Consider the following 14,996-nt stretch of genomic DNA (forward strand, 5'->3'; position numbering starts at 1 on the left):
GAGGGTTTGGTTATGGCAGGCGGTCTTTCATTTAAGAAAAAAAAAATTATTTAATTTTTTAAACTTTTTTTGGCCTGGATTATTAGCGCTTTCTTTAAAACTATTAATAAATGTTTGATAATCAATGCTATCTTATGTGCAGTATATTTTCTATATTTAGAAAAAGTGAAATTTTATTTCAACAAAAAACTATATCATGCCCTTTATATATTGTGTAACTGGGTGCAAAGGCAACAATGACAAAGAACATAAATTAAAAATTTTTCGATTACCAAACAAAAATCGTAATCCTCAAGAAAAAGAAAGATGGATTCATGCAATCCCAAAAGAAATATTCCAGACAGTCCAAACACATTTATTTGTAAAAATCATTAGCCAGTTATTTATAAAACCTGTCAAGTTCATGGTAAAATTCGTCCTGTAAATCCACCAACTATTTTATCTGTGTATCACCAAGTCAAATTCCTACACCTCTACCAAAAAAAAGAACAATAACAAATCCACTACCATGAACACGTAACGTAAAAGCCAATGAAATTGTATCTCACTTGGATTCAGAGCCGTGGCTAGGCTCCTCGACACACCCCAATTGAGGAGGGGATATTTTTAAGGGCCCTTTTTAAAAGTGAAAATAAAATTTTTTTTGTATTTTTTATAATAAAAATATTCTAATTTATATTGATACTGTTACTATTAATAAAAAAATTTGGCACTTTAATCACAATATTATCTAAACTATACAACCTTAAAAATGCAATAATAGGGAAGAGTGGTACTGAATGGACTTTGTACTGAATGGACCATTAGAAAAATAAAAACTTAATCAGCTGTTAATTGAATTTTTTTAATTGCATATAATTTTTGTATACTCAAAGTTTTTTTATACTTTTTGGTTTAACTTTATTCGTAATAATGCATTAATCTTTGTATTTTTTGTTTTTTTCAAGACAAAGGTAATTTTTTATCTTTTCAATTTATTTCAATTTACACTATATTTTTAAGGTAAAGTTAAATGTCATTATAGTTGTGAAATTGATAGCTGGTTGGTACCACATCCAGGAAAAACTTTCAATCTATGCAGAAGTTTCTGGAAAGACTTGGGCAAAAGTATATATCCCAGTTAATATCATTAGTGGTTTTCAGCATCTGGAATAAGTCCATTTTAACCTAATCGATGGAAGGATGAGGATTTTTGTTATCTCAGGTTACAAACAGACCCAATCCTGAAACACTCAAGCTCAATCCAGTTTCAGTAGAAATTTTTAGACCTAATCCTGAAGTACTCAACATCAATCCAGTTTGAGTAGAAATTAATAGACCTGATCCTGAAGCACTCAAATCAATCCAGTTTCAGTAGAAATAAATAGAAATATCAAAGTCAACAAAAATGTTAGCAATAGTCTGAATGTGGAAAGTATACGCCCTTATCCTTCTGCAAAAGTTCGTTTAGCTCGCAAAAAGGTCTCCTCTTTGATTCTTACTGATACTCCAATTAAAGAGGCTCTTCGAAATTAACAACTTCAGTAAAATTTAAAAAAACAAGACTTTTCTAAAAAAAAAGTCTCTAAAGTTTCCACTAATGACATAATAATGATGAGGCTGATAATATTCTTGTTGAAAGAAATGATAATGATGTTAAAGATTGTTTAATTATTTGTGGAGGTATTGCATCAAATTATGATTTGTGTGCTATATGTGAAGAAATGGGTTGTGACAACGAAGTGTGGTACCGTTGCAGACAGTGTGTGAGCTGGGCACATAAAGCTTGCACAAGTGCAGATAATGCTAGCCAATATGTTTGTGATTATTGTAATTCGGCTATCTGATCAAGACTTCGGTCTAAAATTGTATTAATTAATTCAGAAATATCAATAATGTCTCAACATACTGCTTTCTTGTTTTTAAACTCCATTTATCACCCCAATTGCTTTGCATAATATAACTTGCAATGCGCAATGGTTTACAACTTTCAATGTTGTAAACAAAACACTAGGATAGTTAAGAAATTATTCTTGTCTTCTGAATTAATATATCTGCCATAGTTATTGACGATGTAGATATTGATCTTTTTTATAAAAAAGAATTATTTTGTGGTTCATTCAGTACAAGGGTTGGTCCATTCAGTACAATGAACAGTACTGAATGGAACACTAAACAATTTGGTACGGGTCATATTTATCGCACATTTTAACATCTGTTAGCGCAATGGTTTAGATCTTTTAAGGATAGTTAGTTAAGATATTAATCTTGACTTCTGCATTAATATATCCGCCATAGTTGTTGACAATATGGGAAAAAGTTGTTTTTATAAAAAAGTTGAAATTTGTGGTCACCACTCTTCCCTATTTTTAACGCAAAAAAAAAAAAAAATTGTTTAACAATCCCGAGGTCAGACTTTTATTATAAAACGCCAACTTTATAAGAATCTGTCAAACCGTTATTGAGAAACCATTAAACAGCAGCGTATCGCGTGAGGAAATATATTTCTCTATGTCCACTTATTTTATGATTATAAGCGAATATATTATTGTTTATATTTAGATTACATATTTCAAGATTATTTATAAATTATTAATCGTTTTTTATTTTCGGCATTGTTTTTAAAGAAAAAAATGTAAAGCATTGGAAAACTGTGATGCTTTACATTTGTTTCTTTTAAAGTCCATATAATTATATGTCCATAATTATATGGACTTTAATTTTTCATTTTTGAATCGATTTTTTATTATTATGCGTTGTTAGTTTTTTATATCGTAAAAAACAAACAATGAAAAAAGATTTTCAAAAATTTATAAATATCTTTGCGTTGTTAGTTTTTCGCGATATAATTATTGGTATGAAATAAGTGAAAAGTGAAAAGTGATGCCACTTAGAGAAGAGGAAAAAGCTGCAGCCAGGGAGGAAATCACAAATTACCCCAAACTAACACGTTTATTTAACTACTCTATTATTTGAATAATAGAGTACAGTCAGATAGATTGATATGTGAATCTACATCAAATGGCATAACAATTCCGCTTATTTTTCTTAGTGATGATCCTTCTGATTTGCCCAATGGTGTTTCTGATGCACAGAGGTGTGACATTGTTAAACATGGTTTCAAAAAAATTGAAATAGATTTTCCATACAATTTAGAAAGAATACAGTTTCACTGAATTATTATAACCGTAAGATGAAGGATGGAGAAACCTTTGAACGGACATGGCTCATATATTCTTTGAAAAGCAATAGATAGATAGATATAGATATATAATTTTTTTCGTCAATATAAATTTTTTTTACAAAATTGTTGACGTAACAAATTGGCTTGAGCAAGCAGAAAACGATGGTCTTATCATCTTGCCCTACTAACTTCTATTATATTTTACAATCAATATCAATTGAATATAAGATAAACACAAATTATAAGTTATTTAAATATATAAATATATATATATATATATATATATATATATATATATATATATATATATATATATATATATATATATATATATATATATATATATATATATATAATATATATATTATAAGTAAATTAGCCAAGTAAATGTATCTTTATAAATATAAATACAATTAAATGCATTTTTATAAATATAACCATAAACATTTCCAGCTATTGCGTAAATGGAAAAAAAAAAATTCAAGACGTGTAAAAGTTTTTTAAAAATAAGAGATTGTTACCGTAATGCTGAGGTCAAGTAACTGTTGTTTAAAAACGCATTTAAAATGTTGAAAAGAGTTTATCGTTTTAATAACATTTGTGAGAAATGAGTTCCACAATTGTGGACCTCTTCTAGATATTGAGAACTTGGATTGTCTCAAAGACATTTTTGGAATGTAGTAGTTCTGCTTAGAATGTTTTGTTTCGTATTTATGATCAATAAGTTGGAAGTAATTATGAAATATTTTTGGGTCCAAATTATTTTTAACTTTGAACATAAACTAAAGGATGCTATAGATGTTTTGTTCATAAGTATTAAGAGTTCTCATTATTTGTTTAGCACTAACATATCCATTTGTAAATATGCGGCATGCTTGCTTTTGTTTTTTATAGACCAAGGGTAGTTTTGATCGGTAAGTACTTGCCCAGGCAACATTGCAGTAGCTAATGTAGCTATGAACAAATGCAAAGTATAAACTTTTTAGACATACTTTATTTAAAATATACTTAGTTTTATGCATAATTCCAATGCTTTTAGATATTTTATTTTCTAACAACTTGATATGCTCTTTCCAGCAAATATGTTCATATAGAATGACTCCTAGAAACTTCACAGAAAATGCTCTTTTTAATTTTGTTTTGTCAACTAAAATATCTGGAATTTTTAATGGTAATGTGTCTGACTTTGATGGTTTTTTAAAAAGAATGTATTTGCTTTTTTCAATGTTCAAGGAAAGTTTGTTGGTTTTCAACCAATCGCTTAGCTCTTCAAGCTCCTGATTTACTGTGTTGAAATAGTTTTAATATTTGAGTGGGTGTAGAAAGCTTGGGTGTCGTCTGCATAAAGAATAAAATTCAGTATACGAGAAGATAAAAATATGTCGTTAGTATAGACAAGAAAAAGCAAAGGACATAAAATAGATCCCTGGGGAACGCCACAAGTAATGGTTTCAAAGGAAGTGTAAGTTTTATTGTAATATAAAGCTTGTTTCCGATTGTTTAGACAGCATCTAAACCAATTTAGATTTTTATTTTTTTTACCATAGTTACTAAGTTTGTATAGAAGAACCTCGTGATCCACTGTATCGAACACCTTTGACAAATCGATAAATACTCCAAGTGTATATTGATTTTTGTCAAACCCATTCAAAGTTTCGTTAACTAACTTTATTACTGTATGTTCAGTTGAATGGTCTTTTTTAAATCCGTATTGGTTATTAAAAAGGATATTGTGATTTTGGAGGTATGAAAAAAGTCTGTTGAATATTATGCGCTCTAGTACTTTCGAGAAGCATGAAAGTATGGAGATAGGCCTATAGTTTGATAAAGTAGAGTTATCTTATATATCAGGACTACGCGTGCTAACTTTACGTGTTCAGGAAAAACTCCACTTTCTTAATGAGAGATTAAAGATATACAATAGGGGATATTCAATAACATCATAAACTTCTTTAACCACCTGAGAGCTTATGTCATCAAGGCCCAGACTCTTTTTTGATTTTATTGTTTTAAATGCGTTTCGAAGCTCATCAGAAGATAAGTCAAACTCGTCCATTACAAAGTCCACTTCTTTTAAATATGATTTAGATATTTTTTTACTTTGAGTTATTTTATTAGCTAGTTTGTTTCCGATGTTTGTAAAATAATTGTTAAAACTATCAGCAATCTTTTTTTGATCATTAATAACAATGTTTTTGTTATCGATATTTAAATGGTTTGGCAGAATATTACCTGAATCAATCTTTTCCATTCCTATTTCTTCTTTTATAACATCCCATGTTTTTTATTATTACCAATATTATTTTGTAAAAGATTTGAATAATAATTTATTTTAGCTTGTTTCTTAAGTTTTTCAAAAAGGTTTTTGTAACTTTTATATTTTTTTTCATTTTTGTAAGTTTTTTTTTTAAAATATTTTTTGTAGAGTTTTGTTTTTTCTTGGAAAATTTGATGAGGCCTTGTGAAATCCATGGATTTTGTAAGTTTTTGAGCTTGACTCTTTTTTCTTGTTTTGGAAACGCTTTTTCATAAGCATTACTAAACTCACAGATAAAATGTTCATAAGCTTTATTTGCGTCTTTGTAGTTAATAAGTTGTTGCCAGTTTATTAGCGATAAGTGACCGCGAAAAATTTTAATACTATTTTTATTTATTTCCCTTTTTTTTATATATATTATTTTATTTGGTATCCTGTCAGACTTTTCTTTGCATATTGAATTAGAAGTAAAAAAGATTGAAAAATGATCACTTACATCAGTTTTTATGATCCCACTTTGAGTGTTATATTTTGAAAAATTATTAGCAAATATATTGTCTATGAGTGATTTAGTTAGATGAGTAGCACGAGTTGGTTTGTTAATTAATGGTAATATACTATGTTGATAAAGAATATTTATAAAGCGTTAAACTTTATTATCAGTTTTTATGTCAAAAAGATTTATATTGAAGTCCCTCATAAAGTATAGTTGTTTATTTCTTGCCGTTTCTAAATACTGTTTTAAGTATTTTTCAAACAATTTTAAATTACCACTAGGTGGTTTATATATTGCGGTTAAAAAAACGTTTTGTACTTTTTTCTTATTATTAATTAGTTCTAAGGTTAATGACTCACATTCTTCACTACAATGGCTTAGATTTTCTGCTTTTTTAAATTGCAGTGTTTTGTGGATAAAAAAACATATACCGCCGCCCATACCTTTACCTCTGGTTTGATGAATTGATTTGTACCCTGTAAATTAATGATTCGTATTATTGGAATTTTCATCTTGACACCAAGTTTCTATAAGACATATTACCTTAAATTCACAGTTCATGTTATGTAACATAGATTTAAAATTTTCAAAATTTTTTTTCAGACTTCTAATGTTTAAAGTTAATGTCGTAAATGATGGTTGCATTGAGCCTTTATAACAAGAAACTTCCTCAACATTACAGTCACAAGACTCAATATCAATATCCTCAAAGAGATTTATATCAGGATCCTTATTTTTATTCAAAAGTAGTGTATTTTTCTTATCGAAAATCTCAAAAGTTTTTGCTTTAGTTATTTTATCAGTCATTTTTAAAATTAAATTTCTATATCTCTTTTATGATAATAAAAATTAATATTTTTACTTATCTTTCTTTGTAGATACGTTTTTTAGTTTAATTATTTTATCGTACCTTATTCCGACATTTTCTCCCTTTTCTCTTCTTTGTTTTGCCTCAATAAACAATTTCTTCCTTATAATTGTTGTCTCTCGAGAATAATCTTCATTGATGTAGATATTTAGTCCCTTTAGACAATGAGCTTCTTTTAGAATTTTAACTTTATCTTTATATCTTAGTAGCTTCATTATTATATTTCTCGGTCGTCCTTCTTTTTTGTAACCTGTGCGGTGAGCTCTATCAATTTCAACTTCATTGACTTTTAAAGTATTAGAGAATAGTTTTAAAGCTTTATCTTCGATCTCATCCCAGGTTTCGTTTATACTTTCGGTAATGCCTTCTATTCTGAGGTTATTTCGTCTTGATCGATCTTCTAATATCCTACTTTTCTTGCTAATATTTTTTATAGGGCTTTCGTTCTCTAAGTTTAATTTTTTGGTCGATTAAATGTTTGCGAAAGTTAAGACTATCTTTTAATTCATCAAGTTTTTTTTTTAATTTGTTTTTTTTTTATACTTTCCGCCGATTTGTTTTTAATTTGGCTTAATCGATCAATTATTATTTTTAAATTGGAGCTTAAAATCTCAACAAAGTTTTTTTTTTGTTGCTTCAGCATTGTTTCAGTTTCTTTTTTGTATTCGCTGAACATTTCTGTCTACATTTTCTTTATGTCTGATTTTGTTACTGCCATCATAATCTTTTTGATTTGCTATCAACAGAGTGCGATTTTAATAATACAATATTAGACACTTTCTGTTGAAGTACAATTCGATACTTTGCAATTATTACTACGATAAGAGTGGATTCAAAAACAATAAAGTGTTTTGTTTTTGTTGCAAAGTTTTAGGGACAATTTCTTCACCATTCCGACAAGGAATGAACACCTGGGAAGGCTTATCTAAAAAACTTATAGAACACGAAACATGCAGTGCACATTTCAAGTGCTTTGAACACTAGGTGACTTTACGAAAAGGTTAACTGATATTTCTTTTAATTTATTGCTTTGCTACTTTTTTTTTTCTTAATTAATTTTTTTTCTCAACTTCTGTAATGCAGGCATTGCAAATCAAGCTACCATAGACGAGCAACAACAAAAGTTGCTTCATAAAGAGCGGATATTTTGGAGGGCTGTGTTAGAAAAGATACTGGACATTACCATTTTTTTCTGCACGAAATCTAGCATTCCGTGGTTCAAACACAGTCATTGGTTCAAAGAGCAATGAAAACCTTTTTTAGTGTGTTTGAATTATTGGCTAAGTACGATACCGTTCTCAATTAGTTTATGCAAAGAATTCAGGACAAAGAAACCAAGAAGTACTATTTGAGCAATAATACACAGAACGAGTTGATTAGACTTTTAGCCAAAGAGATTGGATCTAAAAACCTTTCTTTTGTAAAAAAGGCAAAATACTATTCTATTATTTTAGATTGTACGCCAGACGTTTCGCACAAAGATCATTATTATAAATGAGCATTATTCTGCAATCAGTGACATGTACTCCTGGAGTAGGTATTGACATTTCCAAAAATTTCTTTGGATATCTGACAGTAAATGATACAACTAGAAAAGGGCTTTCGGATGCATTTTTAAATCAGGCAAAAAATTGGAATCTAAATATTTTAGACTGTTGTGGTCAATCTTATGGTACTAATATGAAAGTAAAAGTAAAAGCTAGGTTTCTTGAAATGAATCCTAAAGCCTTATATGTTCCTTGTGCAAACCATTCACCCAATCTTGTTATTGTTGATGGTGCACTGTCGTCCATCAGTACAATTTCATTTTTTGGTGTTCTTTCAAAGTTATATACACTCTTTTCATAGTCTCCTCCTCGATGGGAAATTTTAAAACCGTGCGTGGCAGTTTCAGTCAAACCACGATCAGATACCAGATGGAGATGTAGAATAAACTGTGTTAAACCACTTTGCTATTATTTAGAAGAAATTTTAGAGGCACTCAAAAGATTGGAAGAACATGCCTTAGAAAAGAGAGATGAGGCAATAGCCACAGAAGTACGATCGCTGACGGAATATATTAGAACATGGCCTTTCTTATTATCAACTATTATTTGGTATAACGTTTTATTTCAAATCAACAAATCAAGTAAGCTTCTTCAGTCTTCTGCAACCTCTCTCGACATATCAGCTAGTGAAATAAAGGCAACAAATGCATTTCTTTATGAATATTGCGAAAATGGATTTTCCGACGCACGTATTTAGGTATCAGAAATCGCAGAAGTATTGGGCATCGAAAAGGTTTTTCTGATAGTGTGTTCACGAAAAAAAAAATCGATTTATTCATACAAATGTGTTGATCACACTTGACAGCTTGAACATTAGTAAAAAGCAGATTTATTTTTGTCACTAATTGATATTTCAGTAGCATAAAAGAGCTTTTTGAACAGATCGGCATTGTCACAAAGCTTTATGACTTTCTTTACCGATCTGATCGAGTCCTATCAAAGCCTGTAATGAAAATTCTCTGGCTGTATATTGCAAAAGTTTGCAAATAAAGCTTAGTGATATAGGTTCTCAAGATTTGGAAATGGAGCTTGTCATAGTTACAAAGGAGAAAAAAAATACTTTCCTAAATCTGCGCGTGACTTTCTAAACTACATCTACGAAGAAGAGCTGCAAGAAAAACATCTACAATGTTTAATTCAATTATTTCTGATTTAAAGACTTTAAAAGGGCTGTCTTTGATATTCCTAATGACCATCGATTAGAATTTTTACTTGATTAAGCAATTATGTTTGAAAAAATGGTCCCTGAAAAGTAAGGGGAGCGAGTAAAACAACTTATCAAAAATAATGCTCTTGCTTTTGCATATATATGTAGAGGAGTGGTTGAGTTAACAAAGCATCTCCTTAACACTTCACATGACTTTGTATGTCTGGGAAATTTTTCCAGTGATCTCATTAAAAAAATGTTTAGTTAACTTCGTCAAAGTTCTCGTGGAACATATTTCATCAATGTTCAACAAATTTTACAAAAGTAAAACTTAAGAAAACAAAGCTTCTTCTTGTTTACACTCAGATTTTAATAGAATCCAAACAAGTTGTGAATATTGAAATGTGGATTTTTAACAAATGATGACAATGCCTTCAATGTGTTTCATAATCTTTCAAATATGGAGTTAGTCTTATCTAAATCTGTAAAAATGGCACTAATCTATGTTGCAGGCAGGGTCGGACTGGCGAGGGAGGTTGGGGTATTCCCCCGGACCCCAGCTATGTCTGAAGGACCTGGGCCTCTCTATAAATCAAGATACACAAATTAATCACACAAAAATACAAATTAATAATAACTAATTATTGTTAATATGCATCAATTTTAAGGTTTTAACTTAGTTTTGCTAAATTTTTTGCTACCATAAGAACCCCATCTATGTATCCCCCGGGCCCCTTAGTGCTAGTCCGACCCTAATTAAAGGATACATCAACAGAAACAATGGAGATGAAAGTGATACAAATTTCTATTTTGAGGAATCTGGAGGTTTTAAAAAAGAACGAATTGAAATTACCTGGAAACAATATGTGTTAATGGGTTATTTATTGTAATGCAATAAATTACAATATGCAATAGGTTATTTTTCCATCATATCATGTCCTCAGTTTGTCGGAAAAGTCTTGTAAATATAACAATGATTATAGCAGAACTTTATGGTTTTGAAAACATAGATAGGTATCATGGAAAAATATTATCTAACATTGTTTAACAACTATAACAAGGTTTACACACCTCGATCAACTAAATAACCAGCTTTAAAAGTGCTTAAGTTGTCACAAAATTGATTAATCTAAAATGACTTGTGTTGATTGTTACTGATTAGAAATATAAATGTATGTAAAATATATTTAAATTTTAAAGTTTGTTGGATTAAAAAGAAAAAATAGTTTACATTGTTAAGGAAAAGTTTGTTTTTTTTAGTAAACTTTTGAAAAATCTTATTAAAGGTGAAAAACTTTATATTTTAAAGTTTGTTGATTTGTGAAATAAAAATTACAATTTTCTTGAAAGTTATTTTTGAAAAACTTATTTTTTGTCAACAAGCAACTTAGTAGCTCATTTTTATTTTATATTCGACTAATTTGTTTACAAAATATCCGCCCACAATAATTTTTTTTTGCGCGCGTCTTTAAGGCCTGTTATTAAGTAGGCCATGGACTGAGCTTAACTGAGTCGTCCTTGGCTATTTCTGATTTGTTCAACTGCAAGTTGTAATTGCTCTTCAGTGTTAGTTGTTTGCGTTTTTCCGAATATAAATACGAGTCATTTTTGTTCTGAAAATTCTTAGATAGATAGCAAAGACTATCATATTTATTTACGTCTTAATTAATTAATAGTTATTAATTTAGTCAAATTTTAATGCATAAGTGTAAGCAATTAGCATGTTTACTCTTCCTCCAAAAAAGAAATTCATCTCGGTTTTTTGCTCATAACTTTTTTCCGGTACTAGCAAATTCAATTTTGAAAAAAGATCCTTGATCGTCCTAAAATTTTTTTCATCTTTTTTTATTCTTTTTAGTTTTACATTCTCTTTAGTTTAGTAAAATTTAATTTTGGTTTTGGGAGTTTTGAAGTTGATTTTTTTGAAAATAATTTTTTTTTACTAGGGTGAGAATTTTAGAGTTTGGTAAGGCAAAAATAAATTTTTTTTAAAATAATTTTTACACGTTTAGATAAAGCACAAAAGTTATCTACAATATGGTGCCTCACATTTTTCAAAATTATTTGTTTAAAATAATTAAAAAGAAAATTTATTGAAAAAAAGGCTTTTAGGGTAAGGTATCGTCCATAAATTACGTAACGCAAACTTTCAAAACAAACAAAACAAAAAAGATTAAAATTTTTCTCTCACATAGTCTTAATTTAAATTAAAAATCAAAATAGCCCGTTAAGTTTAATGAAAATCACCGCGTAAAGGAGCTTAATATCTCCTACTTCTGTTTTTAAAATATATTTTGCGTTGCGTAATTTATGGACGATCCCTAAGTTGACAAACTTTGCACGAGGTAAGTTAGCTCATAGCATTTACTGTGGAAAAATATTTATATTTTTATAAAACTAATTTTTTTTTTTTTTCATTTTCAAAAATATTGAAAAAATTTATTTTTACAATAAAAATAAATAATAATATTTTTTAGGTTTTTTTTTTACGGAGAAAAAGCGGGCTACTGTTAAACGTATTGACATTTGGTACCAGCTAAAAGCATTATGGTACCAGCTAAAAGCATTTGGTACCAGCTAAAAGCATTAAAAAATAAAAAATAAATAAATAAATAAATAAATAAAAAATTAAAAAAAAAATTTTCTTTTTTTTTTTCTTTCTTTTCTTTCTTTTTATATTTGATAACTTTTGGCGATAAGACTATTTTGTCTTCTTCTTGCCCCCGCCATGTGTATATTTTACCAATACGAGAAATGTAATTATTTTTAACGGCAAACTTATAACTAAAAAAAAAAAAAAAAAAAAAAATTATTAAATTTTTGGCTTAAAATTGTTGCCAAAATAAATGGTAAAAAAAATATCTATAAATTTTGCACTTAACCCTTTAACAGTCCCGCGCTTTTTACAATTACAGTCGCTATTAGTCCGGCTTTTTTTTTTTTCTTTTGAAATGGTCTCCTAACGTCCCTTTAAGTCTCTCTTTTTTTTTTTGAATTGGTCTCTTAACGTCCTCTTAAGTGTTTTTGAAAAACATTGTTTTTTTACTAATAAATAAAAATTTTTTTTTTACTATTTTCATCACTTTTACAAACTACAATATGTTATTATTCAAGTTTAAGAATATATAATCCTCACCCCCCCCACCCCCCTCAATTTGAGGGATCCACAAACTTATATAGTCATAAAAGCTGAACACTGAAATAATTTAAACATAAAAATCAAAATCTGTCGATGAATACATAACTAGCTTATATTTATGAAAAAATAAATAATTCGATTCATTGCCCTCACGTTTAGGTAGGGGGGGGGGGCTACGATTTTAGGGTTTCTTTTTCCATTCTCCTATCACAGTAATTTTTTTTTGTGAAGAATCTTTTCGCCATACGAAAAAAATTTGCAAGGTTCTTTTTTTTAAAGTTGGTTATTTCAAACATTTAAAAACCTTCCTACGCCACTAATCATTTTATATAAACACAAAATTTTAAAAATATATACACTAATATTCACTTTTTGTTTGATAATTGCGAGGCATGAAGCTGCACAAAGTCCTACATTCTACACATTCTACAGATTCATATTTTGAATCTTTTCGAACTTTGTGTTTGTAACATACCACGCACCTTCTCTGAGCATTAATTTTTCATTATCATTTTCATTAATCATTCATCAAACATATTATTTTCTACCTCTTCGTGAGTAAATATTAGTTTTTTTGATAATGATTTTTGCACTGAATGAACTTCCTTATCTGCATATTTAGATTTAAAGTGAACACGTTTAAAAATGAATTTTTTTTTTTTCGAGGTCCCAGAAGGGCCCCAATAAAAAATTTTGCCGTTCTGACTACAGAGCTCAAAGACAAAAAGGCAACTAGCCCCGGTCTCCCCTACACTATTAAATGCTAAAAAACTTTATCGACATTCTAAAAAAGTTTAAAACGCAGACCCGATTTAAAGTTATATCTTTAAATCGCGTCTGCTTTTTTGAATTTTTTTATTGAGGGGATATGATATTATCGGTGGATACGATCTATTATTATCTGCTAATTTCGTGTTGAAATCGGAATATATTGAACAAAATCAGGAAACATAATTGAATGTCTATTTCAGTATTACTGATTCGTATACTAAACCAGATAATTAGTTAGCAAACAACTCTTTGTAGCATAATATAAGGTAGATTAGGGTAGTATGAGCACCTTGGTAATATGAGCATACTTAAAGATTTCTTATATGTAAGCAGTGAAATTAAAGTTGCTTTATATTTTTTGAATCGACTTATGTGGTGATAACTGGAATCAATTTGCGTAAGTTTATAGGCAGTAATTAGCGGCAATCATCTAATTAAGCGGCTGTTAAATTTTTGCATTTTTAAAATAATATCATCATGCATGATTAAATCTGTGGCGCGAAATATTGGTGCTAAAATAAAACTAATTTTTTCATAAAGAAAAATATGTTTGCTAAAAATCAAATCCATTTTTGTTTAAAAAACAATGCAAAGAAACATTTAGTTTTGACTTTATTTAAAGATGGCAATGCGGAGTTATCTATATACCATTGTAGAGCCCTTTTTTGCCCTTTTACCCCAATTATTAAGTTATATATTTTTTCGTTATTATTTTTTTATTTATTTATAGTTTTTTAGACAAAAAAAAAGATTGAATAAGAAAAAACTTTTCAAGGTATTTTTTTAAGATAATAGCTTGAATTGGAATTTACCACATTAGGTCAATCAAGCTGGTCAACGACTGACTGTCAAAACTATCAATGGTCAACAACTTACTATAAAAACTAGTTTCAGCATATTTAATATTATCGCAAATACCGTACCGTACCATCTTTTACGTAATTTAACAATCTTTTAGATGCATTGCTATATAAAAGAAAATAATAAAAACTAAGTTTACCGTATCTTTCAGCCGAAATAGCTCAGTTGGGAGAGCGTCAGACTGAAGATCTGAAGGTCCCTGGTTCAATCCCGGGTTTCGGCATGTGTTTTGTGTAACTTATTTAAAACTTGTATAACTATAAAATTGATTTGTCATCATCACGATTTTCAGAAATTAATGCTGTTAAAAGGGTACAGGGGTAGAAGTAGATTTTTCTATAAACGCAATCCCTTCTAGCCAATATGGCATTTGTTTAAGTTTTTCCAGCTAGTGTAGCCATTCCAGAGGAGTCTTTTTTGCTTACTTATCCTATTTAAATATATATAGGATAAACATAATTGTATAGAGCCTAAAAAGACTTGAAAAGTGAGTTGTCTTTCAGTTTTAAAAATGACCGCAAGTTATGGAATTTATTGTGCAGAAAAAATTAATGAATTTCTTTTATCAAATGAACAAGGCGTTTTGTCAAAACAAATTTTATGTCACGCAGATCGGTAACAAACGCGAAACTTTTTTCTAAATTTAGAACGTACAAGGAGGGGACGAGAGCTCCCTAACACTTTTTATATGATAGTATACTTATTCCCCTCTGCATGCGCCCTTGATTCGTTGCTATTTCACAGCTA

The 14,996-nt window shown here is 29.1% G+C and overlaps 1 protein-coding gene and 1 non-coding gene across 2 annotated transcripts in view; one reads left to right on the plus strand and one right to left on the minus strand.

The window, feature by feature from the left end:
• Nucleotides 1-8,016, minus strand: part of LOC136087058 (uncharacterized) — a 9,001-nt gene extending 985 nt beyond the window's left edge. Inside the window, exons 1-2 of the mRNA XM_065809564.1 lie at nt 7,968-8,016; nt 6,827-7,232 (exon numbers count right to left, since the gene is read on the minus strand). Of these exons, the coding sequence (XP_065665636.1) occupies nt 6,827-7,232; nt 7,968-8,016 (455 nt within the window). The remainder of the gene's footprint in view (nt 1-6,826; nt 7,233-7,967) is intronic.
• A 6,383-nt stretch (nt 8,017-14,399) lies between these two features.
• trnaf-gaa (transfer RNA phenylalanine (anticodon GAA)) lies at nt 14,400-14,472 on the plus strand. The gene has a single exon. It is a non-coding gene; the product is annotated as a tRNA-Phe (tRNA).
• Nucleotides 14,473-14,996: the final 524 nt, after the last annotated feature.

The sequence above is a fragment of the Hydra vulgaris genome, chromosome 11, assembly GCF_038396675.1.
Source record: "Hydra vulgaris chromosome 11, alternate assembly HydraT2T_AEP".
NCBI classification, from domain to species: domain Eukaryota; kingdom Metazoa; phylum Cnidaria; class Hydrozoa; order Anthoathecata; family Hydridae; genus Hydra; species Hydra vulgaris.